The sequence below is a fragment of the Brachionichthys hirsutus genome, chromosome 4 (genome assembly GCF_040956055.1).
Source record: "Brachionichthys hirsutus isolate HB-005 chromosome 4, CSIRO-AGI_Bhir_v1, whole genome shotgun sequence".
Taxonomy (NCBI): Eukaryota; Metazoa; Chordata; class Actinopteri; order Lophiiformes; family Brachionichthyidae; genus Brachionichthys; species Brachionichthys hirsutus.
Window position 1 is genome coordinate 13,323,770 of NC_090900.1, and position 26,573 is coordinate 13,350,342.

Here is a 26,573-nt window from a genome sequence, read left to right on the forward strand (position 1 = left end):
CCCATCCGGCCCTGCCTCACCCTTCGCTACGACCAGAACGCTACATACTGGGCCGGCGAGGTACTCCAAAGCCCGCCTCCTGCTCCACTGTCTCAGGCTCATTGGACAGCAGGCCAGGCCCCCGGACAGCCGGATCATTACTTATTCACAGCACGTCCAGGCCTCCAGCCTATTGTGGGGGCCGTAATGGGCTCCAGGGCCATGTAAAGCAGCAACTCACGCGCGTCCTCTTCGTGCTAAGGAGAGGGATGAAAGGCAGGAAGAGAGACGGAGGCTCGACGATGGCGTTGGAGTTTCATTTGTCTTTTGATAATACCTTCCTTTAGTCCCCATCCAAGCGTTTTTGAGACATGCTGCTGCAGAACATTTAGAATATGCATATACTTGCAAAAATCAATTAAACTAATGAGACACATTTTTAAAAAAATATATTTTCTTTGAAAGGTTTTCAATGGAATTGCATATCAATCCATTTTTATTCAGGTTTTTGGAAGCATGCTTCATTTACAGAACAGAAAAGTTGGCAACAGACAATAAAGACTATGAGTCCTTTCTCTGGCCCCGCGCCTACGTGGGTTCCGTCCAGGTTCTCTTGCCCCGCGTCTACGTGGGTTCCGTCCAGGTTCTCTTGCCCCGCGTCTACGTGGGTTCCGTCCAGGTTCTCTGGCCCCACGCCTACCTGGGTTCCGTCCAGGTTCTCTGGCCCCACGTCTACGTGGGTTCCGTCCAGGTTCTCCGTCTTCCTCTCCCAGACCAGAAACGTGCAGTCGAGGTGAGTCGGTGACTCTAAGATGTCGTAGGTCTGAATGATTGTTTTTTATTTTTTTATGTGATAAACTGGTGTCTGATCCATGGTGAATCCAGCGTCGTGACCACTGTCAACTGGGATTAGCCCCCCCCCCCCCCCCATGACCCTACACGGGACAAGCAGTTAAAGACAGTAGATGGATGGCTGTATTAGACTTCTCCGTCCTCAAAGGAGAACGCGTCTCTTTTACGTCGTGCAGAGGTCTCGTTTTAAGCCGTCAAATTGGACCGAAAACGGGAAACAACAGCTGCAGACGAGCCGAAGATTCACTCAAGGATTGCCATCAGTCTGCCGGGGAGTACAGACAGGCACTTCCAAAGTGAAATCTCATCAATTCAGTAAATGACTTCATAAAAAACGTTGTTTGGTGGCCGTATTTCACCGGTGGTTTGGCACGCTGCGGCTCCAGATTGGGCCTTTTGCAGCGGTTTAATCTGTCTGACTGCCCTTGTTTGTTACCTGTGTGCTGACTGATTGCTGTGATTCTATTGGGTGTTTTTATGCTGAGGCGCCTCATCCTTTCCCTCAGCCTTCCTCGTGTCAGTCCTCTTCCTCCTCCGCTCTGCTATGATCGGGTGGCGTGTTTGTTTTCCTGTCCTGACTGATGCCCTGTCGAAGCATCCCAGTCGGGCGTATTCATCATTATGGATGCGTGTTCAGAGCCAGGTAAAGAAGAGGGCGGGGGGTTGTGTGTGTGGGGGTGGGAGGACTGGGGGGGGGGATGTTATAAATAGGCACTTGGCTCTCTAGCCATGTGGAATTGATGAGTTTCAGCACATTCTGCTCTGCAGTGCCAGGTTTAATTCCGGCCGCCCTGACAGCACAAACCCCGGAGCCCAGAGACAATCCGGCTGACTGCCGCTGCCGTGGAAACGTTAGCCGTGCTCGTGGATGGACGCACGAACATCGCCAGCTATTGGGCATCTGATTGGTTGTACATCCGCTCCTCGAAAAACCCAAGCAGTCCCATTGCCCTCCTGACCCGGCACCAAGCAGACACTCACCAGCAGCAGAGGGTAACTAATCTCAGCTCGCCTCAGTCCAGCGCGGTCAAATACTTGTCACGAGACGGGTGAGCGCTTCCCTCCCCTCTTCGGCTCCCCCCCCCCAGGCCAGGGAGGCCAGCGGTAGCCGTAGCACCGTCTCCCAGGCTCACTCTCAGCTGCTGGCAAGAGCACGGTCAAATTAGCCAATAAAAACGTGTGAAATCGGCGGCTCAGCGCCGGCGAGGACGTTCCAAGAGAAATAAATATCAGCGCTCACGCAACCAGGAAGGGCTCAACGCAAGAAGGAAAAAGCAGAACCGGAGAGCTGCTCCACCAATTCCAGACCTTGCCTCAGATCAAGTCAGTGGCAGTGCCAGTCAGAAGAACACGAGCTTCTGTTAGGGGAAACACGAGCCGCATGCTGAAGGGATTTCGTTCCCTCCGCCCATCCGCGGCGTTCCCCGCCGCTGAACGCCCGGGAATACCTGCCTTCATTTCACATGATACTCGGCTGTTAAGTTCAATTTCAGCAAAATCTAAACGCGCTAATTAAATATCGTAACTTTCTGAAGAAGGCTCTTGTAAAGGCCCCTGAAATTTTAATTTAGACTTCAAAAGGCTGAAGATTTTAAAGCGCATCTATTGTTTTCCGTTTAGACTCGCATATTTCCCCTCCTCTGCAGTACGTAGTTATGATTGATCTGCTAATTAAAATATGCAGAGAGGGAAAAATATTCTCCACGTTTTTGTTTTAGAAAACAGCCGACACGTTTTCCTTTGCTTTCGAGCGCAGATAATTACATTTTTTTGCACATTGATGTTCTTTACACGGCATTCATCGGCCTCATTATTTTTCCATTTTCATCTTTCTGCCGCGAGATCGATAGATTGATAAGATGATGGAGCCGATCTTAAATAATGCAAGCAGAGAGAAGTTACACTTACTTTGCTGCTGGCTAAGTGTTTGAACTTTTCTTTTGTATTTAATATCCCATGAAGGTGGGTCCCGGATTGCTACATGCTGGTGTAAATCATTCATTCCCATTTTTGCTGTCCCTCTGCAAAAACAACAAAAACACACACGCACCTATTTTTCTGCTTTAAGTGGATCTATGGTATATGAGATGATGGCCGTCAAGGCTAATATCCTAAATGATAAAAAAACTGGCAATTCAAAGAAAGACAGCGCAAAGTAGGCCAATTATTACCTAGGGAACATTTTGCTCAAAGAGATAGCAGCTCCAAATGTCACATGCACGAATATAAGGACCGATTGTTTATAATGTGACCTGACAGTTTGGGTCTCTCTAATATGGGATTAACTACAATACTAATTAACATGTGGCTGTATTAAAACAAGCAGCAGCGAGAGCGAGGAGCTACTCCCCACATTAAAGTCTTCTTCACTACAAATCAAATGTATTTTCACACTTAAAAAGGCCTGCCTGTTTTATTCATATTTTAACCTCGGAATACGAGCTTCTAAATCACACCCTTAAACAACCGAGCCCACAGATGAGAGCCTTCGCTGCCTTTCGTCACAAACAGATCTATGTTTTTAAGTCCCACTGCAGGGCTCGGTTTCATCGCAGACATAAAGTGGCCACTGCGGCCCGAGGAGTGTGTTAAACACATCCTCAATTAAAGCAAAGTAACTTTGCATCTCCTTGTGATTACTCCTGCTGTCCCTGTAATTGGGTCTCAGTGGATTTAGCGGGAGAGCTGTTGGCTCTGTTTCTGGAGTGAAGGGCCCCGCTCGGAGGGAGCAGGAGGGACAGCCAGTAAAAAAGGCTCGGTGGTCACCAGGCCGTGGGCGCCAGGAGAGGAACAGGAAGTGGACTCCTCCTTGCTGCAGTCCTCACAGGGAGGTGCTGTATACAGGAGACGTTCAACAACTCCTTAAACCAAATGAGCAGGCCTCTTTATTGCTGCAGTATTAATCCAATCGTTTGCCTTCTCTGCTCTCAACGTGGCGCGGGAGTTTCTGGCGGGCGGTGGAAGTGCATGACTTCATTTGGATACATGCTCCAAATACATGTTCAATATTAAGTCATTTAGAATAAACAGGCAAATGATGCCCCGTAGAGTAGCGAGGGCGGGTGCCCATCACGTCAGTGATGTCACAGAACAAGTACTACTAAAGGCAGCAGTAACTTATTGAACTGTAATGCACTGAATCTCAAGCAGGTCGTCCCAAACAGCCGGCCAAGCCAATCCAACTTTATTTGTAAAGCACTTTTATAACAACAAAGGCAAACAAAGTGCTGAACGCAGCAGTGAAATTAAAATCAATGAATCAAAAAAACAATAAAAAGAATAAAGCATAAAAACAATAAAAGTACAATAAATATGCAGAAACATTCAAAAGTCTAGCTTCTCGTGCTGCGTTAAACGCCAGAATCAAGCCTTATCCAAAATCAAACTCAACTCCTGTGCACATAATTTGGGAGGGAGAGGGATGCAGAGGAATAGTCCTGCATCGAAGCAGCCAAAGGGAGACATTTCTGTGTGATTCTGCTGACAAACAGTCAAATGCTGGTGACGTATTACTAAAAAGACAATTCTCTAGCTGTGGCTACTTAGCGCAGATGTTTGAATTAGCATTTCCCTTATGTTGCCACACAGAGACCGACCGTCACTCACCCGCACCCCCCCCCGAGAAGTTCGGAGTGAAAAGTTCACCTAAGATGCATTTATTTGGAGGCGGGAGGAAACTGGAGAGACATGGGGAGAAACATGGGGAGAACATACATACTCAGAACAGACAGGGATTGAACCCGGAGCCTTCTTGCTGTGAGACAACAGTGCCCCCCACTGCACCACCGTGTTGCCCATCTTATTCATTCCACCAATATTTTGCTATTTAGAACTAAAAATGCCACCGGTAGGAGATCACGGGGAAGACCCAGGACACGCTGGAGAGACCACGTCTCTCGGCTGGCCTGGGAACGCCTCGGCCGGGGAGAGGGAAGTCTGGGCTTCCCTGCTCAGGCTGCGGCCCCGGATAAGCGATTTGAAGATGGATGGTACTAAATATGTCTTGACCTGACGTTACTTGTAATGTTGTATTTTTTAATTGCAGTGATAGTACTTACACTGAAGTAAAGGTACAGAGTACTTTCCTGTCACCATGCGAGGGTACTTTGTTATTGGAGCCATCTGCAGATATCTGATTCTGATATGAATTGATCTTAAGGGTCCATGAAGGGAGGGACGTCGTGTCTTTGGTGACGCCAGTGATCTTAAGGGTCCGTGAAGGGAGGGACGTCGTGTCTTTGGTGACGCCAGTGATCTTAAGGGTCCGTGAAGGGAGGGACGTCGTGTCTTTGGTGACGCCAGTGATCTTAAGGGTCCATGAAGGGAGGGACGTCGTGTCTTTGGTGACGCCAGTGATGACAAATATGAACAAACAGAGCAAAGACGTCTCCAGTAACACCGAGCGTAATATTTGGTTTTGAGCTTCTCTCAAAAATAGCAGACCTTGGATGCCACCTTGGGTCGAGTGTGGGCGTATCCGTGTGCGTGCATGTGTGCGTGCACGTGTGTGTGTGTGTGTGCGCATGCTTTTTCTCATGTCGAGACACATGAAGGACAGCCGAAGGTGCGGTGAGATCCCGTGATGGGCTTCCTTTATTACGTCTCATATTGAGACCCATCTCCGTCCGCTCCCTTGAAGGACGGGCAGCTATTCGCTAACTGAATTAGCCGGCCGCCGTGGCGTGAGGAGGTCTCCACAGCCACACGCACAAATAATCTCAGTGGCAGGCAACAGCAATGTGTGCTGTTTTCCCTCCCCCCTCTTTTCTCATTCTCATGCCAAAACTCACACTAACACGCGTAATCACATGCTCTGCCCCCCCCCCCCCCCTTCCCTCACCCTTGCTGTCTCCGGCTGAAAGCTGCGGCCTGGTCGTAGGTTGCACGTGTTTGCCCCTGCAGACCCCCTCCTCAACGCGCCATCATGCATCAGAGATCTCAGAGCTGCAGCCCACCTGACTACGCTCCCACAATGCATCTGGCCTTAATGTGGCAAACGCATGGCGGTTTGGTGCAAAGCGCTGTGTGGCTGGGAGGGCGAATGCGCTCTTCACGCTGTCTCTTCCCGAGTGACGTGTCTTTTGTACAGTCTGTAATTTATTTTGTGCTCATGGCGGATGTTCTAATGAGGCAGAGCCTGAAATAGCAGTAGGGCTAGCGCTGCACAACGATGACATCCCATGTGAGAACCTGCCCAAATCACAGCGGCCGCAGCCGTGCGTCGGGTTCCTTTATTTATAAGCCGGATGGAATTGTCCTACTCGGAGCATATGGAGGGTTATGTAATGCTCAGCATCCACTAGAGAGCCACTAAAGCCAGTTCCTATATATGAAGCCTGCTGCAACGTTGTTTCTGAGGCTGCTTAAGATTGAATCAGCTTCACACTGATGCAGCGAAAACAATTAGAAGTGAAAACAACAACAACAACAACAAATGACGGCAAACTTTACCCTTGGTAGTATACACGCCAGTAGATCATTTTATTTACAACTAAACATTTTCAAATATTCCTTTGAAATGATGTAGTGTTTTACGTCTTTAAAGTGGTCATTTCCTCAACGATCAAAATGAATCTCTGACGCTGCAAAAGGGAAAAGAATCCGAATCAGAATAGATTTTATTGTTATTGTCAGTGAAAAGGATTCACGGATCGGGCAGGAACGCCGGCCGTTCCAATCATGACATCAAATGCCTGGCAGCGGCGGTCCGTCAGTGCGCGTTAATCAAACGGGGCTTATTTGTTTTACAGCTTTTAGTGGCGTGTTGGCATTCAGCGAACACGAGATTTAGGCTGGCATCCAGTGGGCGTGGACCTCCCAGCAGAGCAGCGAGATGGGCCTCGGCCAGCCCTCCAGAAGAGGAATACAAAGGAGACGGCGAGCGGGGTGTTAATGTGGCCCCCCCCTCCTCTGCACTGGGCGTTCATAAATACCTCAAAGCTTCCAAAACGATGGGTCAAGCCGCCGGAACGAGGCCACGGACTCCTCTTTGTGGAAAACCTTTGCTTTCCTGTCAAATCTCCTCATGGCCAGCGCGTTTTTTTAATCTGTGAGTGTTGACATGTCACTGAACTGACGCATGACTCTGAGAGGCGATCCAAAGATCACGCCTTACCTGCGCCCCGCTCCTAATTATAGCAGCACATTTCAGCGGCGCTCTGGTGATCTGTCATCGACAGGCCTTCGCCAGTCCGCCTGGGAGTGATAGCGCTCTGTAAAATATGGATGACATCAAAAAAGCCTTAAAGGTTATTACAAATTAATAATGACCAGTGGGCCGAGAGCAGTGAGAAATAGCGTTCCCTCGGTGTCGCGTTTAAATGTTTAATTTAACGTGCTGCGGTGTGTAAATGTGGACGGCCTCGTAGCAATACGCGCAGCGCCCCGAGGCCTCATTGCGCCCGGCGTCTGGAACATGCAAACCCAGACCACCAAGCTCGCGTATATTAAGATCGACATTCAGATTAGACCGACTCACGCAGACATGAGTGATCATCCGTCTGCAGCCGTCAACCCTTATCTGGAGGCGGCGGCGCGCTCTCTGTCCGTGCGTCTGCAGCAGCATGCAGAATTATAAAAACACTCGGGGAAGCCGTTCTACTCGGATCAAGCGCCAATTCTCTGCAGACTGGGAGACATGGAAAAGCTCTTCCTGAGTGTTTCTCTGCAGCAAGTGGAATCATGGGCCCTGAACCCCCCCACCGCCCCACCCCTCCCCCGCTCGGTGATGTCTGAAGACAGTGTACAAAATTGCCTTCTTTATGCTTGTAATGTAAGCTGTCTGTTCCGGTGTCGCTCATTCTCTGCGGAAGCTACGGCGGCGGCGAGCCGAGTCTGGAGCGAACGTGCCGGGCGACTACCTGGGAAACATCAACAGTCATTAATTATGCAAAACTCTCCTCGCAGTGGGGGCACGGGGAGCTGCATGCAACTGCAGCGCCTGCTCCTATAAGACTCAATGCACTCTACGATGAGCCCCCCACTGCCTGGGGGGGGGGGGTGTGTGGAGGGATTATCAGCCTACCGCCACGACCCCCCCCCCCCCCCAGCAGAAAGACACGCTCACACACACACTAAACGTGACGTTGTGGTCCTGCACCGATGCATGCTTGTGTTTACTGGAGGGGGGGGGCGACTGGAATCTCGGCGCTGCCTCGTCCCCCGCCACGCCATCATTCACGTCTCTCCTTCACAGCCAGGCCTTTCTCTCTCCGGCGACTGGCTGCTTTCCGCCTATCGCACACTATGATGAATGAAATCGCTAAATCTGACAGGACAAATGATATGCCATGTTTGTCAGAAACGCCGGGCAAGGGGGGGAGGGGGGGGGGGGGGGGTCATTGTTAATGGTGCCGCCGCCCTAGCAGGGCCTACCTGAGCTCTTCCTCACCAGCACCGCGACGCTCTGCAGCAGATTCATCAAGCAAATAATGGACCTAATTGTACCATGTGCTTCCCATCCATCTTCAGTTAGCAGCAGACGCAGGACGGCTCGGCAGACTTCAAGCCGTCTCACCGGCGCGCCGCTCCCTCTTCTAGCGGAGGTTCGACGCTCGTTCATCAGAGCTGCTCTCTCTTTTTTTTTTGTGGATGCGGCGTTGGCATCATGTTCTTCGGATGCTGAAACAAAGGCAGCGCTGACACCTGTAATTAATTAGGCTATTATGCATTCCGCAATGATAATTGCCTTACTGGAAAGTCACCAGCCTTCTAAGAGGCAGAGAGAGGAGAGGAGGATGGAGAACGCTATCCATCATGGCGGAGCACTCTGTCCCTCTCTCGCCGCCTCTCTCTCCCCTCGTGTCACGCTGTCTCACCTTGACTCGTGCAGGCGGGGCCTAGAGAGACGCTGTCAACATGTGTCTGAGGGCGAGCGACGCAGCTGCGCCTCCCTCTCGCCAGGGCTTGCACCGCTTGCAGCCCGCCAGGGTCCGTGCACTCCGGGGCTTTGGCTCGCATCGGCGTTACTCACGACAACCCATCTGTTGTAGCTTTGTTCGCGAGGGCAGTACAGCGCCGGGATAATGGGGGCACTTTATTTTTATAATGAGCCCTTACCTACTCCTCGTGGAGTCCAGGTGCTCTCATTCCTGCTTTTCACAGCCCCCCCCCTTTCAGCACATCAGCGGGTCCCTTCATCTTCGCCTCAGAACGTCCCCGCTCCCTCCCATTGGGCCTCGACAGACACATTCTCAGCAGACGCACTCTCCTCAAGGTTTAGGTCATTTCCTGCGTCAAACATTTAAAAGTGCAAGCTCAAAGGAAACGACAACTCGGCTCTTTGAAACTCCAAAGACGTTCAGAACAGATTTGTTTTCTTCTTCTTCTTCCCGTTTGTCTCTTGACGTTGACTTTGCCGTGACTTTGCCGTGACGCTAGGCTGGCGCGTTGGAGTTTCGTGAAGCGTGCCGGTAGCGCAGCGCTTCTGCTGCCTGTTGATGGTGAAGGAGACCCAGAAGGCACCCGCTGCGTGGGGGGGCAGCCAGGGCTTTGATCCGGGTTGAATGCCGTGCCATGTTCTCTCTCTCGCGCTGCTCTCTGAGCCACGTCTGGTGGGATTTCCTCAGCTCCTCCTTGAGCTACAGAGATCTGCTAGCCTCTCAGCCCGGGTCATTCTGCACCGGGGCGTTCGGTCAGGGTCTCGCTCGTTTTGTTCTGAAATCATTGAGGTGATGTCCTGCAGTTGCATTTGGGCATTCATGGTCCCGAGATGATGAATCTTCATAGCACTATCTTTTTATTTTGTGCCCCCCCATCAGGTTGATATCCAGAGTCTCTGGGGGGCCGTTGGCTGTGTGCACATTGTCTTTACTGCTATTCCCTTAGCATAATAAAAATCTCATATATAATAATAATATTAACATGTTATTTTATGTTTGGGGCATCCTTTATTTGACAGAGACGTCCAAACAGGTGACAGGAAATGCAAGTAAAGACCCACAGATCCAGCCCACAGGGACGGTGAGAGGACAACGGCCTCGCCCCGTTGGGATCTCTGACGTTTTTCACGGCTCCGAATGCAATAATATCTGCACAAACGTAATTCATCCAACATCCTCGTGGATTAATAAGGTCATGAACGCTTTACCTAACATTAAGCCCCCCGTCTGTTTTACTCCTGAGCGTCTCCCGTTCCCTCGCTGTATTTGTCCCTGCTGTGTTGTCGGGGCCCTGGCACCAGGTTAGCGGTGGCCCCTTTATTTTGGCTGAGCTCTGCAGCCTTGTGAGCGCAGGACGCTGACTGACAGGCGCTGCTGATTGAAATTGACGTGGCGACGAGATGGGTGTCAGCGCTCTGACTGCTCATCTCGCCGGACAACCAGAGATGGCCGCGGCCGCCGCCGTGCCGCCGCCGCTGCTCTGAGGAGGGTGTCGCCATGATTAAATCTACCCTCAGACTCAGTCTGCTTGGGGTGTGCGTCTGTGAGAGCACAATGCAATCTGTGTGTTTTCATGTTTTCAAGTTTCAGCCTGTCTACGTGGGTGTGTGCACGTGGGAGTGCACGGGTCTCTCAGCATCCAGCCTCTATTGCAGAAGTGTTTACCTCTGCCCCTCTCATCAGTCACTCCACACCAGCTCGTCTCTCTCCTCCCGCCTCTCTGTGAACCTACACTCGACACAAAACAAATGCCAGCAGTGACAGCTGCAGACGAGCTGGGTGGCTCCGCTCGAGTCGCCTCGTTCCTCTGCTTCTGAAGGGGAACTGGGGTTTAGCATTTCACTTTTTTTTAGTTGGCGTATAAAAGAAACAAAAGCATAACTGCTCTATTTAAATATTTTGGAGTTTCTTCCTGGGTTTTAATGTTGAAACTGAATCATGATGGTCCCTTCTCTGATGGGGGGGGGGGTCAGTTTGTAACAGAAAAAGTGTGTTGATCGCAAAGGTGCCTAAACTTAAACATTCGTTGTTTTCCAGAAAGCCACACCCTTTCCGGGTTCTTGACAGAAAAAAAGTCGAATGTGATCATCATTAAAACGAAAGGAAGAATGCTTTTCTTCATAATATTAATATTATTTTTAGGAAACAAAAGATTGAATTAATGACCCCTCTTAAATGCACCCGATACCATTACTGACCCCCCACCGGCTACTCGTGTCTGCATGGTGCCAGTAGTGTTTGTTTCTAAATTGAACTTTTTCTTGTCGCTAAATATTATTTTTGACAATATTTCAGATTTTCCACCCCAAAGTCAAGTCGATCACTTTTGTGTTTTTTTTTTATTCGTATTGGGTTTCCCTCCATTTACAACAAAGCTGATTAGATCAGAATGATTTAGAAACCTGTTTAATGTTTGAGGGTGTATAGCGACACCCAAATCATTCACTGTTGCTTTTGGAAACGTTATTGTCTTTATGTTTTATTTTGCGTTTAACACGATCACTAATCTTTGTTGGCCGAGCAGAATATTTTTTAATATGGTAATTATCTTTGTTTGCCAGGTATTCACCAACTACCTGGTGTGAACGGCCTAGTTTGACGAGTTTTGGTGCTCCGACTCATCCATCCTACACCATTTTCCCTTTCTATGTGACAACAAAGGGTGAAAATGGGTCGTCCTATGTTTTTGTTGCACACCGTATATGGAAATAATTTTTGTTGTTGTTTGTTTGTTTTGTATTGTCTCTGGTATTGTTCAGGGGCCGGGCCAAATCTGGAGGCGGGCCATATCCGGCCCCCCCGGGCCGTAGTTTGGTGACCCCTGTTGTAGATGATTGCAAGTCTGTGGCCAGTCTGATCCATCTTGGAATTTTCTTCAAATCACATTTGAAAAATCAGTCCTTTTAAATTTTGACCTTTGTTTGATGGCTCTTCAGACAATAATGATGAGACATGGAGTAACTTTGCTGATTAAGAAACATTATTCCTAAATGCAGTTTATTCACAGAATAATCAAATCAATTACACAGAATAAAGTCGAATCCATATCTTTTAGAATAGAATAGAATAGAAATAGAATAGAAAGCCTTTATCGTCATTGTCTAGCAGCTACACAATGAGATTTGGAGCTTTGATACAAAACAACACAGGAAATGACTCTGAACAAGTTAATGAATATTAACCGGAAGAAATACATTATACGAGGCTCACGATTCTGACCAAATGGCTTGAACTCTTGTTAATAGATCATCTTTGATCATAACCTTTAGATTAACGCGTAGGACTGAATGCCAACGGGTCCTGTGGTAAGCGGCGCTGCAGCGGCGGTGGGCTTGCTGCTGTTTAGCTCTAATAAGCGTGGGCCGGGACCGGGGCTGTTGTGACACCCCGTCAGCCCGTGGGCTGGACCGGCGCTCAGTGAGCAGCACAGTAGGAGCGACTCCCTATGATTGTGCACTGACCTTTGCATCATGGAGAAGATGACAGGTAATTTAGAAGCCTCAGGGACTGTGGAACCGTACATTTGCTGTCCCCAAAGCACCTGCAACACCCAGAGCATTCACCTTGAGATGGGGGGGGGGGGTATCTATGAGCGCTCGCTAAAACACAATGAAATCACACACGATGCACAACCATACTGACACAGTCACACACCTATCTGCACACCCGGTCGCTCGTCATCACACGCTCTAATCACCTGCAGCCCAGCAACAACCAAATCACGGGGGGGGGGGCAAACTAGTAAGGCAGAGGGAGGAAACAATGATTTAGAGTGATAATTGCATAATCACCAGTTGTGATAATTGTAATTGATGACTGCATAATGGATAATTGCGCTCTTTATGGGAAGCTCTCTTTCCGTCGTCGCTCCGTTTCCCTCCGCGTGTCACGCCGCTCTATTTCTGCCACTTCATGCTACATAAAATGTGTTCTCTCCTTCCACATTTTATACTTCTGTCCTCAACGCATGCTAGTTTGTTCTCTCTCTCTCTCTCTCACACACACACACACTCGCCCTCTCAGATGTACGCACTAGCAGCTACTGTAACTATTCTCAAAGGCTTATCAGTAAGTATTTCCCAGCAGCCTCCTCTCAGAGGCCGCGTTCGGCCCACTCGGTTGCCAGGTGAAGAGTTATGGTGGCGCGTGCTTCCTTTCTCTCTCTCTCTCTCTCTCTCTCTCTCTCTACTCTGCCCCAGGCTTTACTCCTGCTTGTAAAATCAACCTGTGGCCGAGCTCGTTCCCTCGGCAGCCGAATCCTTTATCACAAAACGGCTGCAAACAAAGAGTGTGCAGCGAGCTGACGGCGGGGCCAGAACCGTGTCTTACATTGAAAAGAAGACAAGAGATCGTTGTAGTCGCCTCTCGAGCCGCCCCTGCACCCTATCTGCCAGAATCGAGTCAGACACCTCGGGCTCTGGAACACACTGCACTCGGCTGGAGGCGGATTAGGGATGAACATGACTCCTTGATCGGCCCATATTATGCATGACTCCTCAGAGTGCTTTGATGATAGCGAGGGTGGTTGCTACGGGGGGGGTAGCTACACGCGTGGCGGGCTCTAACACGAGAAGGCGTCCGGCAGGTGGGTGATGGATGCCTCTTCTCCCGTCTGCAGGCAGGTTAATGGTGTGATTGTGGAGGTAATCGCCGCGTGCTCTCGTTAAAGGATGATGGAGGACCGGCGTGCGTCTGGAAGAAGGAGCTCTTGCTGTTGCCTTCACCGCATCGCAGGCTTTTGCACATGCATCGGGAGAAAGCGAGATCATCCAGCAAGCTGTCTGGGAAGTTGAGGACTCGCCCGTGTGTTCGGCCGAGCTGCCGGTAGCGGCTCTGCTTTGAAGCCTTTGTGAAACGCATGTGTGTGAGTAGCAGCCTGGCTCAGCCAGAATGCCCGCTGGACCGTGTGCTGTGGCGTCCATAGATCCAGTCCAGCGTAGACGATAGACGATGACAGTCTTTACTCTGTCTGCTCTCGGAGTGGATGAGCCTGATCGCGTTCACTGTTCCAGAGCAGAGGGCGTGGCGCCGCCTCAGACAGGCTGGGGCTTTAGCCCAAGTAGGCGCGGGGTAACCCACATACCCACTGGTGCAGGTACCCGCTCCATGGGGCCAGGTGGTGACTAATTCACTTTCTTTCCCCCCCCCCCCCCCCCCCCCCGATGAATCGTTAATTGGTTTGCAGCACCCGCTGAGTAGAGGATAGCAGGTGCCGAGTGCTGCTAGCGATCAAGGCCGCCGCCGGTGAGCCTTCTGAACGAGCGGCGTCAACATGTAACAGGCCAAATGTCACAGGCCAAATGTCACCTTGGGGCCTGCTGCAGCTTGGCAGCGAACCAGGGGGGGAGGGGGGGGGCTCGTCGTTTGCACCTCGCTTCTCTAGATGTTGCGATCCAGCATGAAGATGCAGAAAGACACGCAGCAGCGTTTGCCTCTCTAAGTGGAGGGTCAACCTTAGCTCTTGTTACTATTGATTCATTATTAGCTTTTTTTCTGTTTTCATGAACGCATGAATTGAATTCCGAGAATGCAAAATGTTGTGTTTTAGGAGTGACACAGAAACCAGGATTCTGTCAGTCGATGTTTGGCGTAACGGCGTCTTCTTCCCGCAGGTGGTCGCTCTGAACAAGCGCAGTAAGGAGGCCGAGTCTGCGTTCCTGGGAATCTACAAAAAGCTTCTCGAGGCCCCAGGTGAGTCTCCCCACGAAGACCAAATGCGTGCATCATCATAAACCACAGGTTCAGCGGCAGCAGACGAAACCCTGCATTCACAAACATTTCACTTCTGGAATGATCTTTCCCCTGCGATCAATCCCTCGTCAAATCTCTGTGGCTATTGTAGTCAGCTCTGTCAGGACGCACACAGAGGCGCATCACGCATGCATTTGAAACATGCGTGAACCCATTCACGATTGTCTCGCAATGGACAGCGATGGCGCAAAAGCACATGACTGTAAGACACATTAAAAGCCAGCCCTGTGGCTCTTATCTAGTTTTCAAAGTCTGTGCTCTCAGAGTGGATTCCAAAACTCTGCATGAGGCCACTTCAAAACGCAGCGCTGGTCCTCGAGTGTAGCCGGGCTGCGGCGCGAACACGTCCTCGAGGAGCTCTGCTGTTGATTGTGGAGGGCCAATTAAAATCCCAACTGAAGTCTTGCTTCGTGTGGAACGCAGACCTGACGAGGCCAATGGGCGGGGGGGGGGGGGGGGGGGAGTTAAACAGGAGGAGCAATATATCGGGGGGCTTCTCCGGTTGTTATTCCAACGCCACGACGCGTGCTGTTGTGCTTCTGAGTTGCAGCAGACGGCAGCAGAACGGAACCCAATCTCAGTCTCGATCAGAGAAACAAACGGAGAACGCTGTTTACAGATTCAGGGAATACAAGATAAAAGTCTGTTAGAGAAACAGCATCCACTGACTTTTAAAGGTCTCCGTTTCTCCTTGAAGTCCCCTGCTTGATCGTGCGCCACCACACACACACACACACACACACACACACACACATTCCCACTCAGTTTGAATGGAATTATTTCCTTGCTAAGAAGTGCTGTACTTTGAAGTTGTATTCAGTTTGATTCTCTGACCTGTGCCTTTTACATCAAGGCCTGAATCCAAGCTCATGAACGTCTTGTGGGATCTATTCTGTCATGACCCCCCCCCCCCCAGGGAGAGAATAGAGTCAATATAGGGTTGTTTTGTTCAAGAAAAGAGGAATTAAAAAACTAAGAAAAGCCATGCAACGCCAATTTAAGAACAGCACACCAGCTTTTGTGAATCATTTCCCTCATCTGCCTCCCTTCAGCTTTACCTTAACAATGCCTCACTGATAAAGGTTAGAGAGTTTTGAAATGGTCCAAAAAAACCAAGTATAAATATACACACACACACACAGGATGGGCTTTCTCTTTCAAGCTTTGTAAAACGGTTGCAAATGCTGCTTTATTTCCCAAACTTCAAACTGTCAAAGTCCAAAGTTATTTCCTTAAATGCTCATCCTATTAGACACTTAAGTCTGTGTTGTTGATGCAAAGCAGCAGAGCTCTTTTCTGCACACTGATGTGCAAAGGCTCCGGCTTCTCAATCTCAAAAGGGCATCCTGCGTGTCGCACGACGGATAAACCACGACGGATAAACCACGACGGATAAACCACGATGGCTCACGGGCCAACATGTAGTCTGACGTGTCCGTTCAAAGTCGCAGCAAATATTGCCTCATCTTGCACATCAAATCTCTCAAATGGCATAAATATTGCGTTTACTGCTCCCGACATTTTGGCGCCTTCGCGGCCAGACGACCTTCCTCTTTGGCTGCATCCAAACAGGCTGCATTCCATTTCAGATTTCCTGCCATCTGTGAGGAGGGCCTTCAGAATCCCGTGCCTGTTTTGTCACTGTGCATCTTGCTGCTGGTGTCCAAGGTCACAGCCCCCCCCCCCCCCACTCCCGCCAACCCCCCTGCTAGAATGGATGAGTCCAGGTACACCGGAGGACAGTCATTTGGCTGTGGCCCCACCTCATTTCTCCCTGCCCCTCAAACACAACAGCGAACCCCCCCTCCCCCCCCCCCCGCCCCACAACAAATGCCACAGCTCATGTATTTTTAATCTTTTGACAGATGCAATTATTCTTTACGCACCGCGGTCGTTAATCTTAATGCAGTTATTACTATTCATTGCAGGACACCCCCCCCCCCCCCCCCCCGCCTGCCCCTCTGTCCGAGTGTTTGCGTCTGACACTCTGGCCCCTCGGCCCACTCGGATTGGGCCAACAGCAGATTTAATGAATGCATGAGGCAAACAAGGAAGTGAGTGGGCGGGGCTTGAGCTGCAGCATGTGACCCGTGGTTAACATCTGGGCCCACAGATTGCCCGCCCTTAAATTTCATGTCCATTCCATTGGTTCCATTCGAGCGTGCGTTACTCTTTGTTAACGCACTCCAGCGCTAACTTTTCAGAGGTGTCTTGAATGCAACAGTAAACTCAGAACAGAAATAACTTCTTGATGCGAGTGATTGAAGTGTTCCCCCCCCCCCTCCCTCTCCGCTTTCGTTTCATGAGGCCCCTACGCCGAGGTGTCAATCCGCTGGAGTGTTTCATTAGCGTTCCGCCGTTTGATTTGCCGGTGACACGTCCCCATGCTGTGCTCTCTGACTCCTACCCAGTCTGGGGCTTGGAAGAGGCCTGTTAGCGGCGCTTCCCTAACAACGTGCCTATCACCTCCGCACGGTTTTGATCACTGTCCTGATCACTGAACGCTGAAAAAACAGCCAAAGCTTCCGCCCAAATTCATCCGTTTGCCAGAGATGCTTCTAACCTCCTCTCTGTGTTTCTCCCTCTCCTCCTCCTCGCCCTCCCATCCTCCACGTTTCTCCTGGAGAATGTGCGAGGGGCGTTTGAACATTGGAGTTCGCTGTCACCTCTGTGAGAGCGCTGAGGCCCTGTCGCCAGGGGCGTAGCCCCGAGACTGACGCTCCAGGTGTTTGCTCTTCCTTGCCTCCTCTTAGCGCACACGTTCATCCCTCAGGATCCACCCCGCTCCTTCTCTCCTTTAGAACACTGCTCCTTTTATCCGAGCCGGGAGCTCATTGAGAGCATGTTGAGATTCTGATCTGAATACGCCCCTCGAAGTGTTCTGTGTGTGCACGGCAGGCCTATGGCATGTCTGAGGTGTGTGTGTGTGTGTGCGTGTGTGTGCTTTAGTTAAAAGGTTATGGCAACAGCGCTTGCTAGTGGTCACCAGGGGTACTGCTTTTTGTCACGTTAAGTGCCACGGCTTCCTGTTCTATGAGCTGGTTTTAAGTGCCTTACATATTCACATCAGATGTTTCCTCAGGCTGTGGGTTTATCAGAACAGAATGTACTGACCTTAGTCATTCAGAGTCATTCAGATGCATAAAGAATAGTTGCCCCTCTTCAACCCTTCATATACATTCGTAAGCACCAGTGAGACGAGGCCTGCGAGGCGCCGCAAGCCGACTTCATTGTAATTTTGCAGCTGAGTACTTGCTGTCACGTTGAGAGCGGGGGGAGTGCTGCGTGCGATTGTGGCGGTCGGCCTTAAAAAGGAAGGCGTGAAGCTGATGGGAAATGAAAGCTCTCTAGGTGGGACGAGATTATGCACAAGTGATTAATAAGAGCAGTAATAAACAAAGGCCCAGGAGATGTTTGAGGTGCTTAATAATGCATTATGTTCATAAAGGAGCTGAGCCCCCCCCAACTGATCCCTGTGGAGTAGGAGACCCCAGAGGGACCAGGAGAGAGTGTGCTATTAAAAGACATGTGTGTCTGTAGGAATGTGTGTGTGTGTGTGTGTGGGGGGGGGGGGGGGGGTCTGAGAGGAGATAAGATGCAACGGAGGGATTCAAAAGTATAAAGGCTGGCGCATTCGTCAAGGTTAATTAATCAGGATTTATATCAATCCCTCATAAGGAGGTGATGCAGGTTTCTGTCGTTTTTAAATACTGCCGAGGGACGTTTTGTTGGTGCGTCGCGAGCTCTTCTGTTTCGCTCAGGATCATTTGAAATGCCATCTATCTCTGGCGCCGCTCTTTGTTCGCCGCTTTAACATGTGTTGGTGTTGATGTCGTTCCTTCTCCGTTCTTCAGTCAGGCAGACAAAGGCGGAGAACAGCGGCGAAAAAAAGAAAGGGTTAAGAGGTTTCACTTTCAGCTTTGTTTTGCTGCCACTTCCCACATTTTCATTTCTTTCCACCCATCTTTTTTTTGGGTGCCACATCAAGGTAAAAAAGAAACTTTTTTTCTGCTATTTGAATATAAAACAGCGATTATGTCGAATGCACCACAAACAATAAGGTCATATTTATTTATTTGCCGCTAACAGTTTGTGTTTTAGCAACCTTAATGAATCCTTGGCAGGAAAAGAAAAAAGGGGAGCAATTTGTCCGCCGTACCTTAAATCAGTGAACACTATGTAAAGGTGGAAACAACAGAGCGGCTCTCAACCTACTTTCTCCCTCTTTGTTACAGCACTATTACTGTTTGTTGCAGCAGCGGCGGCGCATGTTTATGGACCTTGAAGTCCACTCAGAGGAAGAAAAAAAAAAAAACCAAGACTGTTTTGAATGAAAAGAAAAAACCTTGGAGCACAGCCTTGTAAATTAATTTGTTCGTGTTGTATGATGGGAACACAGCTGGCCTCATTAACATGCGCACAACAAATAATTATAGTGCTTTTTTTCTTTCTATCGCCAGCCAGCCAATGCCTGGCTAATGGGCTTGCTGGGTTAATTATGTCAGAGCGTAATTACACAGGGCCCAGGGAGACATAATGGCGCACCCTGCTGCGCCCACGCCGCCTAATGATTGTGTATCGCTGACAAGGCCAAGGCGGACCAGCCTGACACACCTGGTTGTCTTGGCGCACATCACCTTGGTCCAACCCCACCCCCGCCCACCGAGACACAAGTTGAACCTGTGCACCGTCCTCCCTGGTGTCCCCTTCACCCTCCCAACAGGATCTGGCTCCTGCACCGAGGGCTCAGACACAGCAGTGGCCTCCGACTTTGAGATGTGCAACAGCAATGAGCACGCAGCGCCGTGGCCAAAAGGGGAAAAGCTACGGGGCGGCGGCCTCATTACGGCTCAGACACGGTGATGAAACTCAACTGAGAATGTGCAAAACTATTAAAAGCCATCCAGCATTTGTTGGCTCATTTAAGGCTCGTCTCAACTTTCCTTGCATTCGTAGCACAAACGCTAAGGATTGCATTGAAGAGTAAACTTAAAGCAAGGCCGTCAGCCTGAAATCAGCTGCAGCTTCATTCACTACGCATCTCCACTGCTTTTCCTTTATTCCCTGTTTCTGTGCACTTCATTCCATGACCTTCATTAGCACATATGGATCACCATGGATACTATTACGTAAAACATCGCTGCCATCGTCATTTTTAAATATGTTTTTTTTAAAAATGTAATATTGACCGAGTCGAGGCAGAAAATGGCAAAGGAAATGTAACCAAATAAATAAAATGTACACAGCATAATGAATCAATAAAAAAGAAACCCGGCAAATCCACTCTTTCAATGCCAGATCCTTAATCACTTCAAAGTCGGGCTGGTGTACCTGAACAACACCCTCCATGTTCTGTTCAGACGGAGGAAGTGGCTCAAGCAGGTTGCAACAAGCCTGAAGGTTTATAGAAAGCATCCGTCCTTGCTCTGCCCTTCTGCAGTGTGGCGTTTACGCCGTTATTATCGTTGATGGTGAATACAGCAGAAACACCCTCTGTGACTGAATGGATCCGTTTATCACGGGAACCTCTCAGCAGCCGAGCGTCACCAGACACGAGGAGGCATTCCGCGTCCCGGGATTTATTTGAACGAGACACTTAGAACACAATCAGTTATCAAAGCTGACATCAAGTCATCTAACATTAAGATGAGGGATGAATTAAAAACGGAGCCACTCCAAGGATGGCTCGTCAGCTGCGTCATCGTTCTCCATCAGAGCCGTCGTGTAATTTGAATTCCCCTTCCATCCCACGTTTGATTTGCTGGATTTTCCTTAAGCGCTGCTCCTAAAAAAAATAAAAATAAAAGCATCAGTGCTTGACATTAGCTGCATCAATTAGCAGCTCTATTTTCCGAAGGTATCAGCAGACTTCCTGCATGGACGCTCCTTCAGGAAGTAGAGATCCCGGGCCCTTAGAAAGGATCCATCCTGCTCTACTTTGATTGGGGGGGGGGGTTAATTTTGTATACAGCTTTAACTTATATCCCTTCGCTTTAAATTTGACTTTACTTTACTCCCCTGCCATAATTGATAATCCTGGCTTGTCCGTGCGTGAGCAATCCCTTGCTATAATCTCCGTACTTTGATCATTAAAAGTTGAAAGGATGTATTGCGAAGAGGCTGATAAAGTGATTTCTGTGACAGCGGGTCGATGGAATAGCTCTGCTTTAAGTCATCGTGTTTGTCTTAGAAGCTCGGCGCTCTTAGCGATGTCCCTCGTGACTGATGCAATATCTCCGCAGTTGGTGCAACAATGAATGCAGACAACGTCTGACTGTAAACGATCCTGGGAAAAAAAAATAGCTCAATCAATTAAATGGCCCAAAATGTTTGTCTGATGAAAATGCAGATATAGCGAGCTGCAATCTGCGGCCAGGATTTCAACAAATTGCACGCTGCTGCGGCCCTCGGAACGCTTGTTTGTGGTCCGGGGGCTCAGAGTTAGCATTCGCTCTGTGACATCTGGAAAAGTTTAAACGTCTGTGACTCCAACTTCTTATGAAAAGCCACTTCAGTCAGTGCCCAATGCCGAACTGAGAAAGGGATCCAATTGGGTTCCTCACAAAAGTCCTAAGATGAGTGGATGAAAGCGGCGGCAGAAAAGTTTGTGCAGCAAAGCAGCGATTTTCCTCCTCTTTTAGAGTTTTGAAGGGCTGTGGTGCGTGTGTGTGTGTGTGTGTGTGTGTGTTTGAATTAGTGAGTGTGAGTGCATGTGTGCATGCGTGTGGCTCCACATCGCGCCTCCCTCTTTGTCAAGGAGCTCCCCTGAGTTTCCTTCTCTGTGCTTTGGCACTAGAAGTCACATCCTTTGGTGTTCGGCAGGCAGGTACACAACAGGAGCAGCTCGCTCTCTCTGAGCTGTTGAACTTTTCGGGAGGGGAAGAAAGGGAAGGGGAAGATTAAAAACAGCCCTGTGATGTGGAGTGCCGAGCTGCCTCCCGAGAATTCCTGGCATAATAATTTAAATGATCAAATGATACAGAGGAGACTTGTTAGCTGAGAAACAGCCTCCTAGTTGGCCCCAGGGGCCCGGCGCTGCCACGCATGCATTGCAAAACAGCTCCTCTGTTGTGCTAAAGAATCCCGCTTTTTTTTTTTTTTTTACCTCTTTTTCAGGGGGAGACTTTTTCAACACTTTGCCTAGGTGTATAGATGGGCTTTACGATGCCGTCACATAGTCATAGCACTCTTTTTGCCGCTTTTCCAGTTCATTGGCGCGTGTGTGTATCATGTATGTGTATCACACGAATCTCAGAAGCCGATCTTTGCATCTGTCTTCACAGATCCTGCTCCGGTGCTGGAGGCCTCGCGTACTCTGGAGGGGCGGCTGCAGCAGCTTCAGAGTTTGGCCCCAGACAGCGAGGCCTTGGCACGAGAGACAAGCGGGCGCCGGAACAAACACCTGCAGCGCCTTGAAACGACAGGTTGGAATTATACATGCCGGGGGGGGAGGAGTATTTCCTGCTGTACCTATGGGTCTCTGATAGTGCGTGAAAGTTCTGGGAACCTTGCAAAGTGTGTTCTGCAGTGACAAATATTTCAAGGGGAATGGTCTTACTTACCTGATCAGCTCGGAGAACTCACGACTGGTCCTTCCACGCAGAGCTGGCAGAGGACGGCCCTGCAGGCACAGAAGAGGCCCCAGAGTCCAGCTCTCCAGCCCCCCTAATGACACCCAACAGCACACCCGCTCCGGGGGGCGCAGCCTCCCCACACCAGAACCACCAGGACCGAGCGAAGGGCCGAGGGTGAGAACAGTTCCGTTTGCCAAAGCACTTCCTTTGAGTCTTTAAGGCATATTGCACGTAGCAGCACATTAGTTAGTTCTCCGTGTGACCCTGTGCAAGTAGAGCCCATTTAGCTCATCCCTTTCATGTGTTTTATTTTACAAAATGAAAACGGAATGTGCATCATTTAGGCTCCGAGTCACAGCTAAAGCACTCTGAGCATCTGCTTTTACATTACGCTTTAAGTTGTTAGGAGGATTAAAAGCGTCTTTTCTGTAAATGTGTGGCCGTAACGCAGGCACGTAACTGGGAGGCTTGTCTTTCAGGGAGGAAGACGTGAGCGCCGATGTCAGTTTGCCTGGAAGACTCGCAGAGGCAGAGGAGAAGATCAAGGTCCTGCATTCATGTAAGAGGTTTAATCACCGGCACGCGCTGTAACATTTAAAGGAACAGTTCGCGAAATGAAAAGGCAAGTCACCCCCCACGCAGATTTAAAAGTCAGGCTTAGTCCTTTTGTAAACTGAATATTTGTGGACCTTGACAGGGACTCTATGCTGCTCAGGCAGGGCGATCCGAGTCTCAGGAAGCCTCGAGACCCCAAATGAATTAGAGAAAACTTCATTCACACCCTTGTTTACGCTTAAATCTTCACTCCTGTGCTAAAGGTGTTGTTGCACACCCCTTCTGAAGAGTGTGCGTGAATTCAACCGTGTGTGTGTGCACCAGTCGCTGGATGAGATGAATGAGCGGGAGCTCTGCTGAAATGCAGCATGTGTTTTTGTCAGATTTAACGGCGTGCGTTTAAGAGCTTTGTGATCGGAGCTCTTTCTACAATGTATGTGACTGGGAAGCCCAGCAGATGATGACTGCGTTTTCAGTTTTGTTTCACTTCTTCCTTTCAACTACTTAAAGAGACGATGCACATAGAATTGCTGTATGGTGCCCCCCCCCCTATTGCTGCTAACTATGAATTACAGCACGATTCCACATTTAGTTTTCACAGCCTTTAATTATTCCGGTGATTTCTTTGACTATCGATCGTTGCCTTTCAGTCGTCTGAGTTGATCAGATGCATCCAAAATGGTAACAAATACATTCAAAGTTGCTTTGGATTAACGTGTCACTTCCTGTCTGTCTGTCTGTCTGTCTGTCTGGTCTGTCTGTCGCCAGCGCTGGACTCTGCACAGACTGAGCTCCTAGACCTGCGGTGTAAATACAACCAGGAGAGGAACAACAAGTAAGAGTTGACTCTGCCCCAGATGTTACCATTCTATGTCATGGGCCTCCCTAGCGCCCCCCCCCCCCCCCTGGGCTGAGGCCACTCTCCTGCCTACATGAGTTCATGTGTCGTGTTGAGCTGAGAGACGCCGTCGTGAAGGCGGCGTGGGCGTGACTCAGCCACTAACGCAGGTCGATGAGAGAGATCTGCGTTGGGCTTCAGAAGCAGCCGAGCCCTCAGAGCCCTCAGAGCCCTCAGGAAGAATTGCTCCATTTAAGGATTGCTTCAGAAAACACTCCACCTTGTCGTCGTGCGCAACATGTCCAGCGCACGGCTGACAGGAATCTGAGCTCGTACGAAGGATGCTGATAGAGCCTTCAGAGTAAACGCTCCCTAGTCTCGGTCGCGCTGCAGAGCTCAGCCAGCCGCCGCTAATGGATGCTCTCCCAGGCTTGATCCATGGCACAATAAAAGTGACGCTTCTCCACACACCGCCGTCCGTTTTGTTGGATTGGACACATGTTCAGGTTGGGCTCACCTCTCTGGTGTGTGTGTGTGTGTGTGTGTGTGTGTGGTTCCGGTCACAGGCTGCAGCACCTCCGTCCCAGCAGCTGACACTGGACACGGCTTCTATTACTCTCGCCGACCGTTTCCTCAGTGTTGATGGGAGACTATTTGTCTGCTTCAGCTCGAATAGCTGAGCAGCTAATCAATACAAAACATTTTTCGTAACGCACAAGTTCATTAAACGTGGAGGCTGACACCTGTTAGCGTCCGCTGTCCGCAGAGAGCCATCCGTTCTGGCCTTATTGATGTGACCCGAGAGCGTCCTGGAGCGCCGCGCCACAGAACACGGATGATTCAAACCAGGAGCGCGTTTTGGTTTGAGTCTCTCACAGGTTCCACGTCTTCGTGCTGGAAGCTCCTCTCTGTTGTTCCATCACTCGTGAAAGGAACGTTTTACTGAAGTAATTATTTCGCCTGATATGAGACAATCGCAGCGATGAAATGGCGTGAAGGTTCATCTGAATGCAGTTTGTTTCATGCAGATTAAGAATATATCCTTTGAACACATTTTTTCTTTTAATTTAAAGGGCGACTGTGTCCCAGAACTTAAAAAAATAAATAAATCCCAATGTGCTTATTTAAATCAATCTGGGCATCCTTGTTAATTCATCCCTATCTACCTTTTGAAAATCAGGTCCCACATGTGCAAAGTGAAGCCGTCCAACTTCAAACACACCTCATGAATAATCCTGCCGAGATTCTGTTAATTTGGACCGCTCTGATTGTTGGATGTGTGGAGGCGAGTTCAATCTCAGGAGGTTTCTGAGGAGTCAGATGTTCTGTAAATCCTCGAGTCACAGCTGAGTGAGGACGCTCAGGTCATGCCGTCGGCTCGGTTTTAATCACCTGCAGTTTCTCTTAACTTTCATACGAGTTCGACTTGACATTGGTCTATTGAAAATAAGAAGCTTTAAAGAAAGCAATCCAATCATTTTAGTGGAATTAAGGCAAATGTGCCACATAAATAAAGAGGTGAAAATAATTTTGATTTAAATTCTCTCCTAGAATATTCCTGATATTTTGAGCAGCATTGTAGCTTTGACGGTTTTTGCTTTCGTCGTTTGATCTACCATCACGGTTAAAGTCTACGCTTTATTTTTGACAGTAGTTCTTAATGAAACAAGTCTGCTGCAGCCGCTGCTGCTTGTCTCCTCGGTAATCCGTCCGTCTGTCTGTGTCTGTTCCAGGGCAGAGGAGATCGGGGTCGTCATAGCCAATCTGGAGAAGGCCAACCAGGTGAGTGAGTCCTTCTCTGCTCACCTCTAATTGAGATGCTCCTTCGCTGAGGTAATAATCTCTGTAATCAAGCCCCGGCTTTAATTAGACATCCTCTGTCACTCCTCCTCCTCTCTGCTGAGTGTGACAGAGCAGGTAAACAGTTTTGGGAATAAAGATGGCCGACTAAACAGCCCCCTCAGCAGAATAAACCGGCTGCTCTCGTCTGCTCAGGGATTCCTACATTGCTCTGCTTTGGTTTTTGTACCTACTCTCACCTTGCTGATGGGGCTGGTCTGTGGGGGCTGTGACACTCTGATGCCCTGTCTGTGCACAGAGAGCTGAACTAGCCCACAGGGAAGTGGAGAGGCTCAAGGAGCAGCTCGCCGGTGGCCAGGGTCCCACCACGGGCCGCTGCCACCCAGAGGGGGCCGGCAGGGTAAGGACAACTCGTCTCCTATCTATCTATCTATCTATCTGTCTGTCTTTCTTTCTTTCTAAGGAGCTGCTAAGACTCTTACGTCTGTGTTTCATCTCCCACATCGCTCCCATGTCTCCTTTTGTCCCGTTAGGAGAAGAAGCAGCCGGGTGAGTTGCTGCCCCCCCAGCTGGAGGCCGCCTTGCTGGCGAAAGACCGCGAAATCCTCCGGCTTCTTGAGAAAATCCAGCGGCTGCAGTTCACACTGCAGGAAGTCCAAGAGACGTCTGCCAATCAGATCTTAGAGCTGGAACGCCAGCTGGCCTATAAGAAGGAAGCTGTCAAGGTGAGCGAAGGGACGAAGCGTGACCAAATCCTCAGCAGGTCTGCTAACTAATATGACATTTAAAAAAATGCTGGTTAATTCTTTTTCACTTCAGAGATTAGAAGCTAAACTGCAATCCCAGATGGACTATGAAGAGATTAAAACAGAACTCAGGTGATCATTTTATTGTAAACGGAATGTACAACTAGTTCGATATCGCTCTCTACTTAAATCCGATGACTCGTCGTTTGTCTTGTGTTTGCAGTATCCTGAAGGTCGTGAAGATGGCTTCTGCAAACGGCAGCTCGTCCCAGGTAGGCATGCTCTGCAGCAGCGGTCTGTTAAGATGCTCCTTCATATGGCCATCCATGACAAAGATCGCTACAGTCACTGGAATTGATCGATTGATCGATCGATTGTGTGTTTGTGTGCAGGATACTGCCAAGGCTGCTGAGGCACTTTTGCGCAATAATAAAGAAGCTTTTCTTCCATCTCACAAATATCTGGCAGATAAGGCCCGGATTTTGCGAGGCACAGGTAAGAATAACATCTCTTTTTAAACGCTCTCATAATATTGTTGGTGGGAACCAGTGTGTCCTTCTTTCAGAGTAACCCTGTTGCTCATTGATTTATTGTTGTT

The 26,573-nt window shown here is 49.4% G+C and overlaps 1 protein-coding gene across 1 annotated transcript in view; it reads left to right on the top strand.

Annotated features, from left to right (window-relative positions):
- The window catches only part of cux2b (cut-like homeobox 2b), a 73,747-nt gene that overhangs the window by 40,075 nt on the left and 7,099 nt on the right, over positions 1-26,573 (top strand). Inside the window, exons 4-14 of the mRNA XM_068760665.1 lie at positions 14,324-14,402; positions 21,746-21,886; positions 22,066-22,210; positions 22,516-22,595; positions 23,360-23,426; positions 25,163-25,211; positions 25,528-25,629; positions 25,763-25,954; positions 26,049-26,107; positions 26,199-26,247; positions 26,368-26,464. Coding sequence (XP_068616766.1) covers positions 14,324-14,402; positions 21,746-21,886; positions 22,066-22,210; positions 22,516-22,595; positions 23,360-23,426; positions 25,163-25,211; positions 25,528-25,629; positions 25,763-25,954; positions 26,049-26,107; positions 26,199-26,247; positions 26,368-26,464 — 1,060 coding nt within the window. The remainder of the gene's footprint in view (positions 1-14,323; positions 14,403-21,745; positions 21,887-22,065; positions 22,211-22,515; positions 22,596-23,359; positions 23,427-25,162; positions 25,212-25,527; positions 25,630-25,762; positions 25,955-26,048; positions 26,108-26,198; positions 26,248-26,367; positions 26,465-26,573) is intronic.